This window comes from Schistocerca americana, chromosome 4 (assembly GCF_021461395.2).
Source record: "Schistocerca americana isolate TAMUIC-IGC-003095 chromosome 4, iqSchAmer2.1, whole genome shotgun sequence".
Classification (NCBI taxonomy): domain Eukaryota; kingdom Metazoa; phylum Arthropoda; class Insecta; order Orthoptera; family Acrididae; genus Schistocerca; species Schistocerca americana.
Genome location: NC_060122.1, coordinates 488,363,219 through 488,382,696, shown reverse-complemented (window position 1 = coordinate 488,382,696; position 19,478 = coordinate 488,363,219). Strand labels below are relative to the sequence as shown.

At 36.7% G+C, this 19,478-nt stretch overlaps 1 protein-coding gene across 2 annotated transcripts in view; it reads right to left on the bottom strand.

The window, feature by feature from the left end:
• Positions 1-19,478, bottom strand: part of LOC124614053 (tyrosine-protein kinase Abl) — a 445,084-nt gene that overhangs the window by 90,369 nt on the left and 335,237 nt on the right. For both annotated transcript variants that reach the window (XM_047142887.1, XM_047142888.1), the window contains exon 8: positions 4,837-5,008. In XM_047142887.1, the coding sequence (XP_046998843.1) occupies positions 4,837-5,008 (172 nt within the window). The remainder of the gene's footprint in view (positions 1-4,836; positions 5,009-19,478) is intronic.

Genomic DNA, 19,478 nt, shown 5'->3' with positions numbered 1-19,478 from the left:
TGATGTCAGGTTTGTTATGTGGTGTTGTTTTATCTGTTATAATGGTTCTGTTCCAGTATAATTTGTATTCATCATTCTCCAGTACATTTTGTGGTGTATACTTGTATGTAGGAATGTGTTGTTTTAAAAGTTTATGTTGTAAGGCAAGCTGTTGATGTATTATTTTTGCGACGTTGTCATGTCTTCTGGGGTATTCTGTATTTGCTAGTATTGTACATCCGCTTGTGATGTGATCTACTGTTTCTATTTGTTGTTTGCAAAGTCTGCATTTATCCGTTGTGGTATTGGGATCTCTAATAATATGCTTGCTGTAATATCTGGTGTTTACTGTTTGATCCTGTATTGCAATCATGAATCCTTCTGTCTCACTGTATATATTGCTTCTTCTTAGCCATGTGTTGGATGCGTCTTGATCGATGTGTGGCTGTGTTAGATGATACGGGTGCTTGCCATGTAGTGTTTTCTTTTTCCAATTTACTTTCTTTGTATCTGTTGATGTTGTGTGATCTAAAGGGTTGTAGAGGTGGTTATGAAATTGTAGTGGTGTAGCCGATGTATTTATGTGGGTGATTGCTTTGTGTATTTTGCTAGTTTCTGCTCGTTCTAGAAAGAATTTTCTTAAATTGTCTACCTGTCCATAATGTAGGTTTTTTATGTCGATAAATCCCCTTCCTTCTTCCTTTCTGCTTAATGTGAATCTTTCTGTTGCTGAATGTATGTGATGTATTCTATATTTGTGGCATTGTGATCGTGTAAGTGTATTGAGTGCTTCTAGGTCTGTGTTACTCCATTTCACTACTCCAAATGAGTAGGTCAATATTGGTATGGCATAAGTATTTATAGCTTTTGTCTTGTTTCTTGCTGTCAATTCTGTTTTCAGTATTTTTGTTAGTCTTTGTCTATATTTTTCTTTTAGTTCTTCTTTAATATTTGTATTATCTATTCCTGTTTTTTGTCTGTATCCTAGATATTTATAGGCATCCGTTTTTTCCATCGCTTCTATGCAGTCGCTGTGGTTATCCAATATGTAATCTTCTTGTTTAGTGTGTTTTCCCTTGACTATGCTATTTTTCTTACATTTGTCTGTTCCAAAAGCCATACTTATATCATTGCTGAATCCTTCTGTTATCTTTAGTAATTGGTTGAGTTGTTGATTTGTTGCTGCCAGTAGTTTTGATCATCCATGTATAGCAAATGTGTGATTTTGTGTGGGTATGTTCCAGTAATATTGTAACCATAATTTGTATTATTTAGCATGTTGGATAGTGGGTTCAGAGCAAGGCAGAACCAGAAAGGACTTAATGAATCTCCTTGGTATATTCCACGCTTAATCTGTATTGGCTGTGATGTGATATTATTTGAATTTGTTTGGATATTAAGTGTGGTTTTCCAGTTTTTCATTACTATGTTTAGGAACTGTATCAATTTAGGATCTACTTTATATATTTCCAATATTTGTAGTAACCATGAGTGGGGTACACTATCAAAAGCTTTTTGGTAATCGATGTATGCGTAGTGTAGCGACCTTTGTTTAGTTTTAGCTTGATATGTCACCTCTGCATCTATTATCAGTTGCTCTTTACATCCTCGTGCTTCTTTGCAACAGCCTTTTTGTTCTTCATTTATAATTTTGTTCTGTGTTGTATGTGTCACTAGTTTCTGTTTAATGACTGAAGTTAATATTTTGTATATTGTTGGTAGGCATGTTATGGGGCGATATTTAGCTGGGTTCGCTGTGTCTGCTTGATCTTTAGGTTTCAGATAAGTTATTCCATGTGTAAGTGTATTGTTATTATTATTATTATTATTATTATTATTACAAGGTGTACAACTTTGCTTCTGCCATTTTCTCCCCAACATTTGAGGTTTTAATGAAACGAATCGGTTACACATGTATCATTCAAAGTATTTTTCTATCACTGGCCACTACTTTCTTCCATCTTTCAGGCAGTGTACGAATAACGCATCGAAAAAATTGTTCATCTTTTGAAGCGATCCACAAATCGATCCAATCTGTGACTTCTTCATGAGATTGGAAGTGCTGGTCATCCAGGCCATGCACCATTGATCTAAACAGATGATCGATAGAGGGAGCAATGTCTGAAGAGTATGGTGGGTGGGGTAGGACTTCCCATTTTAACGTTTCCAAGTACGTTTTGACCTCTTTTGCAACGTGGGGTCGAGAATTGTTGTGCTGCAAAATCACTTTATTGTGCCTCTCGCTGTATTGTGGCTATTTGTCTTTTAATTCTCTGCTCAAACGCATCAATTGCGTTCGATAACAAGCACCTGTGGTTGTTTCACTTGGTTGTAACACCTCATATTACATGATGCCAAGTTGGTCCCACCAAATGCAGAACGTGATCTTGGAGCCATGAATATTCGGTTTGGTCATCGATGTGTTAGCATAGCCGGCACCTCCCCATGATTTTTTGCATTTAGGGTTATCGTAATGAACACATTTTTCGACTCCCATCATATGCCATGCAGCTATCCCTTCCGTTTTTGTCTCTTGGTTTCAGCTCACATGGGACCCAAGTTCCTTCTTTCTGAATCATGCCATAGCCTTGAGACATTTTGAATTGGCTTGCTGTGTTACTCCCACTAATCATGCCAATTCTTCTTGAGTTTGACCTGAGTCTTCACTCAGCAATGTCTCCAATTCTGTATCTTTGAAAACATTCTCTCTTCCACCACTATGATGGTCTACAACATTAAAAATCACCACTCTTGAAGCGTTGAAACCACTCACAACACATTCTTTCACTACTAGCATCCTTACCATACATACCTGAGAGCAATTCAATAAGACTCAGCTGCTGTTTTCTTCATATTGAAACAAAACAGTAACACCTCCCACAAATGACGAGAATTAGGCTTGTAAACTGACATTTTTAATCAAGAACAACTTCATGATGCAGACAAAAATTCATGATGCAGACAAAAATCGACTAATGTTTGAATGAGGTTATGTTGACTGAGGTCCATGCTAACTGCCTGATGCTGTCATCTGCTTCTTTCGACAGCTACTTACCATTGTCGCCACCCATCGACAAATGGCGGAAGCAAAGTTCTATATACACACAATATATATGAAACGAAGATGATGTGACTTACCAAACGAAAGCGCTGGCAGGTTGATAGACACACAAACAAACACAAACATACACACAAAATTCAAGCTTTCGCAACCAACGGCTGCTTCATCAGGAAAGAGGGAAGGAGAGGGAAAGACAAAAGGATGTGGGTTTTAAGGGAGAAGGTAAGGAGTCATTCCAATCCCGGGAGCGGAAAGACTTACCTTAGGGGGAAAAAAAGGACAGGTATACACTCGCATACACACACACATATCCATCCGCACATACACAGACACAAGCAGACATTTGTAAAGGCAAATAGTTTGGGCAGAGATCTTTTCTGCCCAACCTCTCTGCATTTACATATATGTGTGTGTGTGTGTGTGTGTGTGTGTGTGTGTGTGTGTGTGTGTGTGTGTGTGTGTGTGTGCGTGCGCGCGCACGCGCGCTTGAGCGAGTGTATGCCTGTCCTTTTTTCCCCCTAAAGTAAGTTTTTCCGCTCCCGGGATTGGAATGACTCCTTACCCTCTCCCTTAAAACCCACATCCTTTCGTCTTTCCCTCTCCTTCCCTCTTTCCTGATGGGGCAGCCGTTTGTTGCGAAGGCTTGAATTTTGTGTGTGTGTTTGTGTGTCTATCGACCTGCCAGCACTTATATATATATAAATGTGGATTTTAGATCACTCTGAGTACAAGTGCCTGACTCTAACAATGGAAACTCCAGGCTGGAATATCAACAATTTAAGGAAAAAGGTACATTGTTAACTCACCATAAAGAAGACACATTGAGTTGCATACAGGCACTACGAAAAAATTGTTACACGTTTACCTTTTGGCCAAAGCCTTTTCTGAAAATGGAAAAACACACACACACACACACACACACACACACACACACACAGAGACAGAGAGAGAGAAAGAGAGAGAGATGTGCTTGCTCGTGTGAAAGAATTTGTGCATCTTTGCTTTTCTGAAGGAGGCTTTGGCCAAAAGCTATGTGCTTAATGGTCTTTTCACTGTACCATTCTGCAACTGAAGATGGAATCTTATGGGTCCAAAGTGCTCTCTCTTCCATTTCTTACTCTCTTTTGAAGTGCTATCCACTTTTTTTGACATTTAATTAGTTATTTTCATCCAATTCTGTCCTACTGTTTTTCTCTTTCTGGAATGCTGTATTTTCCTGTTTATCCTAGAGAAGCCCTTTTACCACCAACTGCACCTTTTTTCCAGATCAACAAATCTCCTACTCTAAAAGCCAGTGCCTGCATTTTTTCATCATAATAGTCTTTATGGTCCTACATCATGCGTATAAAGAACACACCAATAGAAATACAAATCTGATTACACAACAAAATCTAAAAAAATGAATAAACTGGAAACACCAAACATGTGCAAATATGGTGAAATACTTTTGTAATAATCAATGGTCACAAACACACTTGAGATACAAGAAACATTCAAAATTTGATTTTGAAATAATGATCAGGGTGCAACTAATGATGCGTATAACTTCACCTGAGACCATGAATGTTACACATTTTCTTTTTCTTTTTAAACTACTATTCACTTCATTTTCATTTGAAACAAATATAGTATCACATACCTTATTTAAGAAGGAATTAGTTTTTCTTTTATGTCGGCTTCTGCTAGTATAATTAACTTTGACTCTACACAAGTACAGGATTAACACAATCACACACTCTGGCACTTTGAATTACAAATTTGTTGCTTCCACAATTTTTGAACTTTTTACTACACACCTTTGTTGAAAACTTGTTGTATGCCAGACCTTCTGGTGCAGTCCACTTAATAGGAAATTTAGCCCCAGCATGAGCTGTATATGTGTCGTCCCTCATTAGGCGTGCAAGTCCAAAATCGGCCACTTTGACCAAGTGATCCTCCCCAACAAGACAGTTCCGAGCAGCCAAATCCCTGTAACACATTTCCTTCAAGAAGTGAAACTTATAACACAAGATGGCAACTGTTTCATCAAAAGATTTCCCTGAGACTTACAGTTCATCCATGTTGAAATTTCAAATTTTGCAGAACCAATTCTTGTTGTGAGTGAAAGTTATATTTTACTACCTTTTATGAACATAAATGAAATATTTTGAGTTGCCATGTCACTTATTAGCGATTATTTCAAGACTGGCTAGAATTTACAGTTTTATCAATTATTCTGTGAGTTATAACCCTCCCCGAAAAATGCTATGTTACCTTCACCCATCACCATTCTGTGCATAACCTGAAGTATTTGAGAAATCCTTGCAGGAACACATTCTGAACCATTGCCAATGGAATGTAGTATTATTATACTTTGATAACAATAACCCACCATGTTTTATATTCGATGCTCTTCACACTCTGGTCATTGTTAACTTTAAGTATGACACTGTGCAAAGCCAACAAAATACTACTTTGCAATAAACTCTGCCAAAAAAAATGAATTTACAGCTATGTGACCAAATATCACATAGAGTCATCTCAAGATTATGCAATGGGAACTGGACCTGGAGCGTGTAAACCCACAGACAATAATGAACATTCCATAATCGGCAAGCATGCTGAAGGTAATTACAATTGAGTAACAAACATTACAACAATTTCAGTACACCTCTTCACCCTTTCCTTATGTCACCACACAACCAACTGTTTCTGGACAAAATCAAAGAATGAGTGGCAACAAAACTACTCAGTAGAATACTTTTAATCAACAAGCAGTTCAGCTCTTCCTTGACTCTCTCAGAATTCCCAGAGTATTTCAGAATCCCCTTTTCAGTAAGTTCAGTTTCCTTGACTATCGCCTTTCAGTAGAAGAGATATGCAGATGATGGACAAATGCTCATAGCTCTTAAGTTAAGCAATTTAGAGCTCATTTTACTACATATTTTTGTCTTGTTTTGGTCCATACTGCCACCTCTGAAAGTTGCTTACCCTAAAATCTCAGCAACAACAATACTAGCACATGTACTCCACTATCAGAGGTATCAGAAAGATTTTTGCTTATAACTTTTGACTCAGTCATTTTCAGACCAAGGACCCTTACCTCAAATTGATACATTTACTCTTCTCTATCATCCATGAAACTTTGTATCATCATCAGAGAATCACCCAGTATAAAGCTGCTCAACATCCATTAACAGCTGTAATTGAATCTTTGTCAAAGAAAACAAAATGTGGTGGTCATACAAGTTACTTTAATGCTCCACATGTGTGATAGAAATATTTTGTAGCTTACAACAAATATGGAAAAATTCTGTGCTAAAGACAATCATTTTACAGGAACAGACTGCCACCAGTAGTATCCTACAACTATAATTTAATTACAGAATTTATGAGCACGTATTACATGCTTAATTAATTGCACAATACTAATTTGGCACTAAATCTGTTCTCAAGATGTACATGTATATACAAAATATCCTTTCACAAATTATTTTACACATTTAAAATACTCCACAGAATTTATAATGTCTAATCTAAGCACCAGTTTTAGGGCATAAAGATAGATTTTAAATCTTTCAAAGACTTTCACCCATACAAATTCATTAAATAAAAGGAGTACAACAATATAAAGAAAATAATTACTCAAATGCAAAACATAATCACTGAAGAAACTTATTTATTTTGAGATCTTTGAAATTTGTAGAAAATCATCACACACAAACATTGGTGAATTAATTCCACAGCTGGTAATAAATGAAGGCTGTGTGAATGGAGGGCATTTCATGAATTTAGTGGGATAGATTGACACTACAGAATTCATCACTGGCAGGCTAATGTAGAAACTAAGTACAAAGCTTGTGAATTTCTTGTGTGTGTGTGTGTGTGTGACACTACAGAATTCATCACTGGCAGGCTAATGTAGAAACTAAGTACAAAGCTTGTGAATTTCTTGTGTGTGTGTGTGTGTGTGTGTGTGTGTGTGTGTGTGTGTGTGTGTGTGGGTGGGTGTTATTGTGTGCTGAGAAAAACCTAAGTGGTATTATGTCATCATGTGTGAACTACATTTGTGCTTTCTACAAGTATTGCAGTAGTATCCTCATCCAGTCACTCCTCCTAACTTCAGTGTATATTTGCATGACAGAAGGTGACCTTTTGAGAATTAATAGAAGTTTACAGATATCAGGCACAAATCTATTCCACAGTAAATCTCTGAAGAACTCCTCACAGAGTATAAAGCTGACTGCTTTGCCGCTTGTCCTTCTCCACTATGGTCAGAATTACATAGAAATGGAGTCAGTTGATAAATCTTGGCAAATTGTTTGCTATTTAACATATCAGTAACTGACTCCTGCTGGGCCATGCCAGCCCCAAAAAATATGAATGATCACAGCTTCAGGCTTTTGTCTACTAAAGGCTACGGAATTAGCCTCATTTCAAGTCTGAATGTGTGGCCATGGCAGAAGAGCTCCCTCATTGTTACATAAACATAATACACTAAGTTAACACACTAAGCTTCCCCAGGCAGGTTTACAGCTCCTCCCAGCGCTATCAAATGGTGTAACATACTTTCTGATAATTTCTCATGATGAAGAAAGCAAACGGTTGTGAAAGGGATCGTTAAAGCAAATAGCAGTGCACACAGTAAAGCACGTGGCATTCTGTGAAACCAAACAACACATCAGGTAGCACTGCACTTAGCTATTGTTGATTACTTTAAGAAGGCTCTGATGGAGAATTTGCTCCAACGCAGTTGCAATATGCCTCATAACCAATTGTACAACAATATATCGAAGAAGGCAATAAAGGAAGGCTGCCACAGCACACAAGAGCATTCGTTTGACCCACTGTAATGCAGCGTGCTCATTACTAAGCATAGAGTCAGTCACAGGAAAAGTAGGTGGCAGACTTCAGTTCATTGGTATGATAAGAGAAATTGCAATCAGCTTACAACAGAGATTCCTTACAAAACACTTGTACGACCCACCTTAAAATACCGATCAGGATACCACAATTACACAAAAGAGGGCAGTACATATGATGAGAAGTTTGTTTCACCTATTGGAAGGTGGCATGGAAATACTGAAAAATGTGAACCAGCAAACAAAAGTCTACTTACGAAGTTTAAAAAATCAGTATTAAGCGGCAAGTTTCAGGAAAGACTAGAGCCCCTATATATTGCTCCAACAGGGATGGCAAATACAAGATTACATTAATAACAGCTTGCACAGATATCTAAGCAATCATTCTTCACACACTAAATATTTCACAGCAATTTGCAATGTATGAATATATATGTAGATACATGCGAAATTTTCATCAACAAACAAAACCGGGTGCTATAATTTTCAGTGTTATAAGAGTCTGCAACTGCTATGAATTTTTTTGAATGATTTTGTGATGACGTGCTCTTTATTTCAAGTACGATTGTACAATTTTTGCCTTAGGCCATTTTCAAGTTTTAGATACTTGAAAAGGGCTAAGGCCAAAATTGTACAATCATACATGAAATAAACAGAATGGCAGCTAAAGGCATCAACGAAATTATAAAAATTGGATGCTTTAACCAACTATCTTACTTAGTGTAAGAGTGCTAAATCCTTGTCATTCTCAAAAGTTTCAGTGTGGTCCTTGTACTTTACTTCCTTGAAGAACATTGAAATCTGTTGTTCACTCTCCATCCACAACGATCTACTGCAATCTATATCTCGAATAATGCTGTCACAGTAAGGCTGTTTTTGTTGAACTGACAGATATATATCTGCCTTGTTACTTTGATCCAGTTTTCAGAAAATTTGAGAATAGTGTAAACTGAAATTCATGGCATCAGTGGTTTATGAATGGTCTTTTTTTTACCAATAAAAATGTTTTTGGTCAAGCCAAAACATTACGTTAAAATCTAAATTTACTTTAGATTTTAGCAACAGATGAAACTGGGTGCCCACAATTGAAATGTTGTCAACCTGTGCCCTCCTGTAGTAAAAAGCAACGTTGTCCATAACCCAATGGTTGGTTTAAAAACTGCAGTCCTTTACATGATATGGTTCTATTGAGAAAGGTATGCTTTTGCCTTTACCTGAATTTTGAGCCGACTTACCCAGGTAGTTACAGGGGGACACACAATTTAATGTGAACTCCAAACCATACTGTAGCCTGGCATCTTTTTAATTAACAAATCATTGCCACAGATGAAAGAAGTACTAAGGCTCATTGGTAAGTGCCATGTTAGAAACACATTTCTCTGGGGTTCTAGCCACAACTGTTCCTGGCATTTCTCAGTCACCACTTGTTTCATCTCTGGCAATGTTTTCTAAATGTGAAAGATATCAAACTGTATAATTGTTCAGAATTCAGTGTAAACTGCAGAAGCCCTTATAATTGACTAAGGTCAATCAAAAGCTGGAGGAAGGTAGGGGTATACCACCTCCAGTATGACTGTGGTGACAGTTCCTGTAGTACCTGGGAATTACTCGACAATACATTAAAGACAACAGTCGATTTAATGCAGTTTGCACAGTACCTAATCAAAACCATCAAGTGCTTTGAGGTATTCCTAATGTTTTATGATTTAATCCTTTTCAATACCATCAGGGCTTATAACTCCACATAATTCATGTAATGTAATTGCAGTTAAATTTTATAACACAAGTTGTAAATTTACTTTGTTCAAGAGCATACAGCTGATAACATTAGCACAACTCCAGCTACATGTGCTGCATCACAAGATGGTAGCTGGAATGAATGGACTGTCTGTTCATCTCCAAGTATACACATAAACGCAGCGGTGCTCTTACACCAAGGGTGCTCTGTGAGATATGACACACATTAGCAATAGAAGGATTTATGCCATCTTCCAACTTACACCACTGCAATTTTTTTGAAGTAGTTTTTGTTCAGTGTCACAAGCATACCTAATGGTTATAAATGGATCTCTTGGATACAAACACAAAAAAGTTCCTCATGCCAGGGGTTTAAGTAGGTTCCCAATAACTTTACATTTAGTTTTTGCAATCTGAGATAAACCTCGGTTTTTATTTATTTGTTTGTTTATTTTATGTGCTTATTTATTTATACATCCATAGGCAATGTAAATTGTATGTATGTTGTCAACACATAAACTACATAAACACACAAACTACAGACACAGAGATACATAAACACACTCAATTTCACACATAAATACATTTAATTATTTATTTTTTTATTTATTTAAATTTTCTTTAAGTGGAGCCATCATAACGATGGCTTTTGAAAACATCAGACTTAATCCTATGGTTATATTTACACTTATAAAATACACTATATTCTGTAGCTGTTGCTTCTTATGTATTTTTTACATTTATCACATTACAACTGATATGCTAATGTTTCATGTTACAATCACTATCTTAAAATTCATTGAAAGAATATAAACATTTTTCTATTAGAAAAGATTTTAATTTTGTTTTAAAAACATTTCTTGTGTACGTTCTTAGAGCGTTTGGTAGCTTGTTATACCAATTCAAACCACTGATATATGGACTTCTATCAGTCACTTTTAACGCTGTTCTGTTACGGAAATAGTTACACTTTGTTCTAGTGTCGTGATCATGTACATCACTGCCCTTGATAGCCTCTGTTGGTTGACTTATAAAAAATACAACTATTTTGAAGATGTAAAGAGAATATATTGTCAGATATTTGTGCTGCACAACCACTTCACAACATGAATCTCTATGTCCCATCCCATGTATGTGTCTTGTTGCTCTTTTCTGTAGTAGTAGTACTAGTAGTAGTAGTAGTAGTCTTTTTAAATGTACATCAGTGCAAAGCCCCATAGTTCAATTCCATAATTGAGAAAGGGGTAAAGTGTTCCATAATACACTAATTTCAGTGCTTGGCTAGGAACTATCTTTGCGAGCTGGCTGAGGAGATATATGACACAACTGAGTTTTTCGCATACGAAATTAATGTCGTATGTCCACCGCAAATTTTCATCAACATACACACCCAGGAATTTACAGTTACCATTTTCTGTTGCAGAGATATTACACACACTATTCATATTGTTCTGGTGAGAACTGCGTGTTTCAAATGTCAGTAGTTGACATTTGGTGACGTTCACCTTGAGTCCCTGATCAGTGAAGTATTTTGTTACTTCTGTTACACCACCAGTAGCAAGAGATTCTAGCTCATCAGATTCACTTCCATAGAATAAGATCGACATGTCATCTGCATAGCTTACAATATGGGAGTTAATGGGTTGTGCAATGTCATTAATATATATAAGGAAGAGAAAGGGTCCAAGGATTCAGCCTTGTGGTACACCTTGTAATACAGGTTCACCGGTGGACAGGGAGTTCATGATTTTATTATCTAGTTTGTATGACAATTTAGTGCTTTGCATATGATTCAGCAGGTATGTGGTTAGAAGATTCATGACTTGATCCCCAATACTATAAGATTTTAGCTTTTTAAGAAGTACCCTATGGTTTACTGTATCAAATGCTCTTGTCAGAAATATACCTGTGTAACTGCTGTGGTTGTACTTAGCTCTTTTCTGACACCTTGCTGGGAATCTACAAGCAGTTTATGTTTTGTGAAAAAGGCACTTAGCTGAGAAAGGATAATGCTTTCGAATATCTTAATAAAAGTGGGAATTAATGCTATTGGTCTATAGTTGGAGACATCTTTCTTACTTCCCTTTTTATATGCTGGTTTCACTACACTCGTTTTTAGAACCGTTGGATACATGTTTTCTCTAATGCTGCAATTAATCAGGTGATTAAAAGATTTAGAGATTTCTTTTGCGCACACTTTAGTATTAGCACTGGATACGCCATCCCATCCAGATGAAAATTTTTTTCTTTAGCATGTATATTGCCCTGCGAATCTCCTGCTCATTCACTTCCACAAATTCAAATTCGGTACACTGGGCGGCATGGCATCGGGTCTCTACCTGTGAAACTCTAATATGGGTTGACTGTTTGCCAGAAATGTAGTAGTTATTAAAAATATTACATACAGTATCTGGGGTTTTTCATAGTGTTACCATCATGTCTTATGCTGAGTGGTTCCATGTTCATCTTGTTGGGACCTTTTCGGTATTTGTCAATCAGCTTCCAAGATGCTTTGCTTATGTTGTCAGACTGTTCTATTGTTTTGCTGTTAATCTGCTTCTTAGATTAACAATTTCAGTTTTGAAAGTTTGCTTGGCCCTATTGTATTTTTCCTTGAACACCTGCATAGTAGTAGCTTTATAAAGCTGGTTTAGATCATGTACTTGCTGCCTGAGCCTAATCATATTTGATAGAAGTTTTGGTCTAGGATTACTTCCATTTTGACAGTGTTTAACTACCTTCTTGATTTCTCTGACTGGACAACTATATTCATAATGATGCAGTAGGGTTGAGTAGAATTCATTCCATTTCTCATCTGACCCTTTTACCTGGTACACAGAATCCCTTTTCTCATTCGCTAGTTTGTCTTTAAGAGCATTAATATTTGAGGTATTCAGCATTCATTTCTGTAGAATATTTTTTTTTAATGCATAACTGAATTTATGTATTCTATCACCTTACAGAAGTGCCCAGAATAAAGAAAATCTAAGTTACTGAAAGTACCTTATTTATAACATCTTTGTTGATTATAGCATAATCAATTCTAGTGGAACATGTGTCCGTTACTCTGGTGTCAGAGTTCACTATATTTACAAGATGGTAGGAGGTCAGTACATCACTGAGTTTCAAGTTTACTATTTGAGTTTACATCTATATTAAAGTCACCTAATTTAGTAAGGTCATTAGAACCGGCCTGACCAACAACACTACTCAGTTTATCCATAAACAGCATTACATCAGCACTTGGTGGCCTATATACTCCAATCACTTTATGCATTGGTAACTTAAGATCATTACTGTGGAGTACAATACCTGTCATTACTATTGATCCTTTTTTGGCTTGGTGTTCAAGAAAGGAAAGTTTTTTAGCTTCTGTAACCTTATTAACAAACTGCCACACCACTACCTTTTGCCTACAATAACCATTTGCTAGTATGTAACCTTCTAATCTATAATATATTATTTCACTATGTTTTAGCCCATGGTCTGTTATTACTAGTACATGTGGCAAGTGTTGTTCTATGAATATTTGTAGTATGTTTAGTTTGTTTATAAGATATTGCACATTTAAGTGCATTAACTTTAAGGGTGCTATCCCTTCTTGTTTATTTACCATCTTGCACGAATCTAAATTGTTTGAGTTACACTTTATACAACATTTTGCATACACTGGTTTTATAGAACTGTCCTGCAATGACTGATCACTTATTTCACAGCCTTGCTTTTCTTTGCTTGAACAGGACTCAGTCATATCCGAAATACATCCGTGAAAACTATTATTATGGTCCTTTATTCTAAAATAGTCTCGTGGTTGTAGCCTAGATCAACTGCAGCTTTCTCTACACTCTCTTTCTCAGACAGTTTGCTTATGTGGGAAACTAGCGTGGCTTTCCCTTTCCTGTTTAAGTGGAATCCGTGTTTTGTGTGTTCATCACGACTCATCTTAGTTAAGTCTATCAAATGTACATGGCTAAATTTATCACACAGTTTCTTTAGTTCGGAATTGTAGTGTCGAAACTCTTTGTTTACACACTACCACAGTGGTAAATCACATTGCACTGGCACATTTGTGATGACAATGTCCATTTGAAATAGTTTTGGTAATATGTTATGGAAACATCACAGGGCTGTCTTGCTTTCGTTTTTGTATACGTCGTTGCCACCGCCAATATCACAACGTGAGCGTCTTTGTTCAGTTGACTTGTTTCTGCTGTAATATTCTCCACCACTGCATTTAACATTGCACCAGGCTTGATTTTCGTGAAAACTAAATGTTTTGAATGCATACTTTCGCGAAAACGTTTGGATAGATCATTTCCATGACTGTCGGCATACAGAAGGAGCCCTTTGGTGCTTCTTAAGGTTGGCAAGTTCTTTTTTTGTTCTTTAGCGGGAGTTTTGTGATTACTTTCTGGTTTGTTTATGTCAGTTGTATTACCACAATCCGCTACTAGTGCTGAGAATTTGTTTGATAATGGTATCACTGGGGCTGTACTTACATGTCGTTCTTGCTTTTTTTTATTTTCATTTTTTTTGGGGGGGGGGGGGGGGGTGGGGGTGGGGGGTGGAAGGGGGGACACGCCACATGTTCGGCGTGGAATGATCATTAACAACGGCGTTGTCTTGTGTTAGGCAATAATTCCGATCCACTGCTTTATATTTCATTTCCAGCTCTTGATATTTCCTCAGAAGTTCTTGATATTTCGTATTGATTGACACTAAATCATATGTTAACACACTTATTGTTGTCTTACAGAGTTACATATTTTGGACACTGTATTTCACTGTTCTATTGAATATATTGTGAAATGTCCCTTAACTGCAGTAATTAATAATTAGCACAATTGTAAACAAAATGTACCCATCATTTTAGGTAATCCTTTACAGTATAAAAGCACTTTTCTAACAAATAATTTTTAAGGGTATTCCTAAGGCATGTATTTCACTTCTGTCTTTGATCTCTCATGGTAGTTTGTTGTATAGTTTAATTCTATTATACAGCACACTACTTTGGGTTTTTGTTTTGATTTTCTACTTAGACTTAAGTAATGGCTCGATCTGATTCCATGTACATGTAGAGACTTGTTCGTTGGATACTGATCAATGTGTTTTTAATTTGGATTACCATTTGCAAAATATAGTCATGTGGAACAGTCATAATTCCCATGGAATTAAATAACTCAGTGCAGTGACTTCTCTTGCTACTTTTTGTCATAATTCATACAGACCTTTTTGTAGCTTAAATACTGTTTGTCTGTTCTGCTCATTTGTTCCCCCAAACATTATCCCAAAAGCCATCACAGAATCAACATATGCAAAATACGTTGTTCTGGTGCACGAGCTACTACACACTGAATTTATTATTCTCAGTGCAAAGCATGCTGAAGATATTCTTCCCAAGGGCAGTAACAAGCTCAGTCTATTTTAGTTGTGCACTAACATGCAAACCTAGAAATTTTGTTTGTGATATACAATCTATGAACTCAACTTTCACTTTTAAAGAATATTTTTGGGTTTTCTGCTTTTGTGGAAACTAATACTGAGTCAGAAAGGTATTGCTGATTGGAGTTTGAGAGATCTCTACCCCTTGCACTCTGTTTTTTAGGTGTGCACAAAACCACTTATTTGCTACCCCTCCTATACATAGAGCTTCCTGTTTATGTAATAGAACTGTGTGGTGTACTGTATAGAAAGTTTTGCTGAAGTCGAGGAAGATGCCTGTCATATGATCTCCCTTATCTAGTGCTTCCAGAACAATGTTTGTAAAATGAGCAACAGCTGATTGTGTGCCTTTACCAGGCCTGAACCCAAAATGTTCTTCACACAGAAGATTGCACTTTGTTAAGTACCCCATGACTCTAATTTTCATTATGGTTTCCATTACTTTTAAAAATGATGACGGTAAAGAGATGGGCCCAAAATTTTCTATACTTTCTGTGTCCCCTTTCTTATGTAGAGGCAGCACCTCTGCATGCTTTAGCGCGCCTGGGAAGCAACCTGTGGTGAACGATTAGTTTGTGACACGCGCTAAAGGGTCTTTGATACTGTCCATACAGTCCTTCAGAAAGCACGCAGGCACTTCATCTATACCTGCTGCAGTTTTGTTTTTCACCTCCCGAATAACATTACTTATTTCTTCTGAAGTGTTGGGTTGCAGCATCATTGTGTTTGGAACACAGTTCAGTGTTTGTATAGGCTATATTTTGTTGACTGTGTTGTAGCGTGGTGAGTTGCAAAGTTTTCAATTTTTATTGGATCACGTATTATGGTACCATTTTGCTACAATTGTGTGTTTACTTGTTTTGTCTTTTTCCTATTTGTCTCCTGTATGGTAACATTCCAGGCTGCTTTTTATTTTTTTCTGCCTTTTCTATAATTATTATTATTTTGAGACATTTTAGCTTGGTGCTATAATTTTTCTATATTTATTTTTATATGTTAGGTGGTATTTTTGAAATACAGTGTCATTTCGGCTGTTTTTTAAGCTGTTGTGGTGTTTGAGTGTTACAGAGGATTTCCTTATCCCTTTGGTCACCCAGTTTCGTGTTTTAGTGACTCATAACTCATAGTACTTTTGGGAACACTTTTTTTGAACCTGAAATTAAATTTAAATATAAACTTTGAAAACTTCATACCTGTACTGGTCTTCATGTACACTTCTTCCAATGTTTCACTGTTCATTTGAGTGGTAAATTCAGCCCCTTTTTTCTTAGAGAAGACCCTTCTTTATGCGAGATTTTAGTTTGGTTTAGTTTTAGAGCTGACTGGGACGATCTGAAAGGCCCAGGTTACCTACGACAATGTCACGGTTTTCTTTCTCCAAGCCAGTTAGCATGTGGTCAATAACTGATGCTGAATGCTTAGTTATCCTTGTGGCTGTGTTAATCAATGGCAATATTTTACAGCTGTACATAACGCTCAAAAATGTGTTGCAGAACCCATTTGGATTCAATATGTTGATGTTTAAATCTCCACAAATGAGAATTTTGCCCTTAGGGTTTGTAACCATGTCCAATACTTGGAATAATGTAGCTATGTCACCACTGGGAGAATGGTAAATACTCAGTGCAGTTAATCTTTGGAATATATATGGCTTTTGTATCTCTATAGTTAATATTTCTAAATGATTTTCTTCATTTAATGAAATAATGTCATTTCTAACTTCATACATAATCCCTTCCTTTACATGTATTCATGATCCATCTCCTCTCATAGCGGTTCTACTATAATGGCGTGCTAGATTATATGAGTTTAGAGTTACATGTATTATTTCAGGACCCCACACTAGTGTTCTGTTATGCAAACAAGAGAGTTATCAATAGGATGCAGTTCACTTCTAGCTGTTACACTTTATTTTTTATGGACTGGGTATTTTGGTGGAGAACCGAGGAACACTTAGCACTTCTTACCTTGGAGCCTTCTCATTTTTCTAGTCTTCCTACATGAGGAGGATCTACAGTTTCCTAGTCATTCATTTCACTACCCACTACTGTTTCTGCTGACTCCTCACAGATTTTTGCGTAGTTTGCTCTTATTGCTGATAGTTTTATCAGCTCTATTTTTTTATGTGTTTTTTGTCCTTGTTGGATCTGGTGGTGGCTCTGTGACTATGGGTTTGGTTTTGAAATTATTTTGGTGGTTTTTTTTATTTCCTTGGTTACCAGGTTCACCAGATATTCTTTAACCAACCTGTTCAGGTGTAGTCCATGTTGTGTGTGGAATCTACATCCTATATTACTCACATCAACACAGTTCAAATTTTTAACATGCCTGCAAATTTTAGCAAACTGATTATTGACACTCTGTACTTCTTTTTTAACACACGATTGCCTCATAAGATCGTAGCAATGCAGAATATTCAAAATTACGACATTTGTATGTGCAAGATTTTTCAGACATAACACTCGCCATTTCACTTTTGTATACATCATTAAACTTTCCAAAAGTACAAAAAAGTATTTGTTGTGTAGATTTTTTACCCCTGTAGATGCTATCACCTTTTTAATTTCACCAAGTGGGTCTTCTGGTTTCACTAGACCACATGAATATACCTTCACTTAGTTTATTTGCAAGACTACACTCTGGCTGTCTGAAAGCACAAATAGTTTGCTATCGGATCTTACGGACTGGAATTTGTTTTATGTCATTTCACTAAACGTTTCACTGCAATTTTGGGTCGGCAGATTTGCACTGGCCAGTTTTATGCTTGGTTTTTTATTTGTCAGCGTCAATAAATTTTCTTCTCCTGTTATATTCACATTGTCATTTTCCTCTTCACCTCATTCACGAGTACTACATAGGCCTGCACGTCCACATCGCCAGTAGAAAGTACTTGCAGTAAGTTTTCGTGTACAAAGCTTATGATACTTTCATGGTTTTTTCAATTTAGGACTTTTTCCTTGCTCCTATTGTACGTCACATCTGTCCATTTTTGCCTAATGGTCGCACTATCGTCACCATGTTCAGTTCATTTTTTTTAAGCTGTAATTTCGAAATACCCATTTTTAAAGTACTGATAATAATCTGTAAACTAGTTATGTGTTCATTTATTGACATTGTGTGTTTATCTGATATCCCAAGTTTTCTTTCCATTATAGTGAAGTGCCTAAACTGGGTGAAAAAGAGGCTAATTACTATGTTACCACTTTTGATAAACCAACACCTGTTGCTGAAAATCACCTGTGTTCAACAGGCTAACAGTTCATGCATCGTCTAAGTTAATTTATCATCATTTCCTTATATGTTCAAGTAGGCGTCTCAGAAAAAGTTAATAACAAGAAATGATGGTGCGAGGATACCGGAGTGTATATATTTCTATTCTGAAATACTCACTTAAGGGATAGTTCTTAAGTGACACAAAGAAAACACATTCACGCAGTTATGAAGGTGACTTGCCACTATATACTTTATAGCCCAGCTCGAAATATATGTCTCTGTTTTGGTGTTCTAGTAAAGATAAGTCATTTTAGATTATAAAACATATAGTTTACTACTGATTATGTGGTAAATAGGTGTATTAGTGTGCCTTTTAAGTGTACCATTAAAGATTTCATTTTTCTTTACGTAATATAGCAGAAAACGGGAAAAGATCGTACTGTCGTATTTACTGTTTACGTTTTGCTGCAGCAAATCTATAGAATTTCGTTTACCTGTTCTTTGCTCTCTCCAGCAATTTAACTGCAGCGTACCTCTTCATTATTTAACTAGCATTCCCGGAAAGTAGTGAAAAGTTTAAGTTGTTGTTTCGGAAACTTTGAACTGTTGTTTTTGCTTACACACAGTTGTGTATAGGCCAAATTTTTGGAACCATATTTTTGTGTTTATCGGTAATTTAACTGACTTATTCTTAATAAACTATTATGTCTATCATGAGTGAAAAGTGCTTGACTTGCTGTAGAACTGTTAGGTCGGGGCTTTGGTGTGATGGGTGCTGTAGTTTTTTCCATGTGGGTGACTGTAGTGGCGTGGGAGTAGGGGAAGTAAATGAGACTCATCAGTGGTTTTGTAGGATTTGTAGTAGAGATAGGAAGATACTAGAGCAGGAGGGGAAAATTGCCGCCCATCAGGCTGAGTTAGACAAGGCCAGGGGAGATCTTCGACAGGTTAAGGAGGGAGAAGGGTAAAGAGAGGAGGGAAGTGGCAACAGGCAACAGGAGGAACAGGCCTAGAACTTTGTCTGACAGTTTCATGGTGAATGTGGAAAAAAAATTGGACCTGTTGGTTCAGTTAGAAGCTGGTGAGCCTCAAGCAGTTGCAGGTGTAGACAGGGCACAACAAACTTTCAGCAGTAAATTAAAAAGTAAGAATGTAGGGAAACCAGTAAAGAAAAAGAAAGTGTTGTTGTTGTTGTTGTTGTTGTT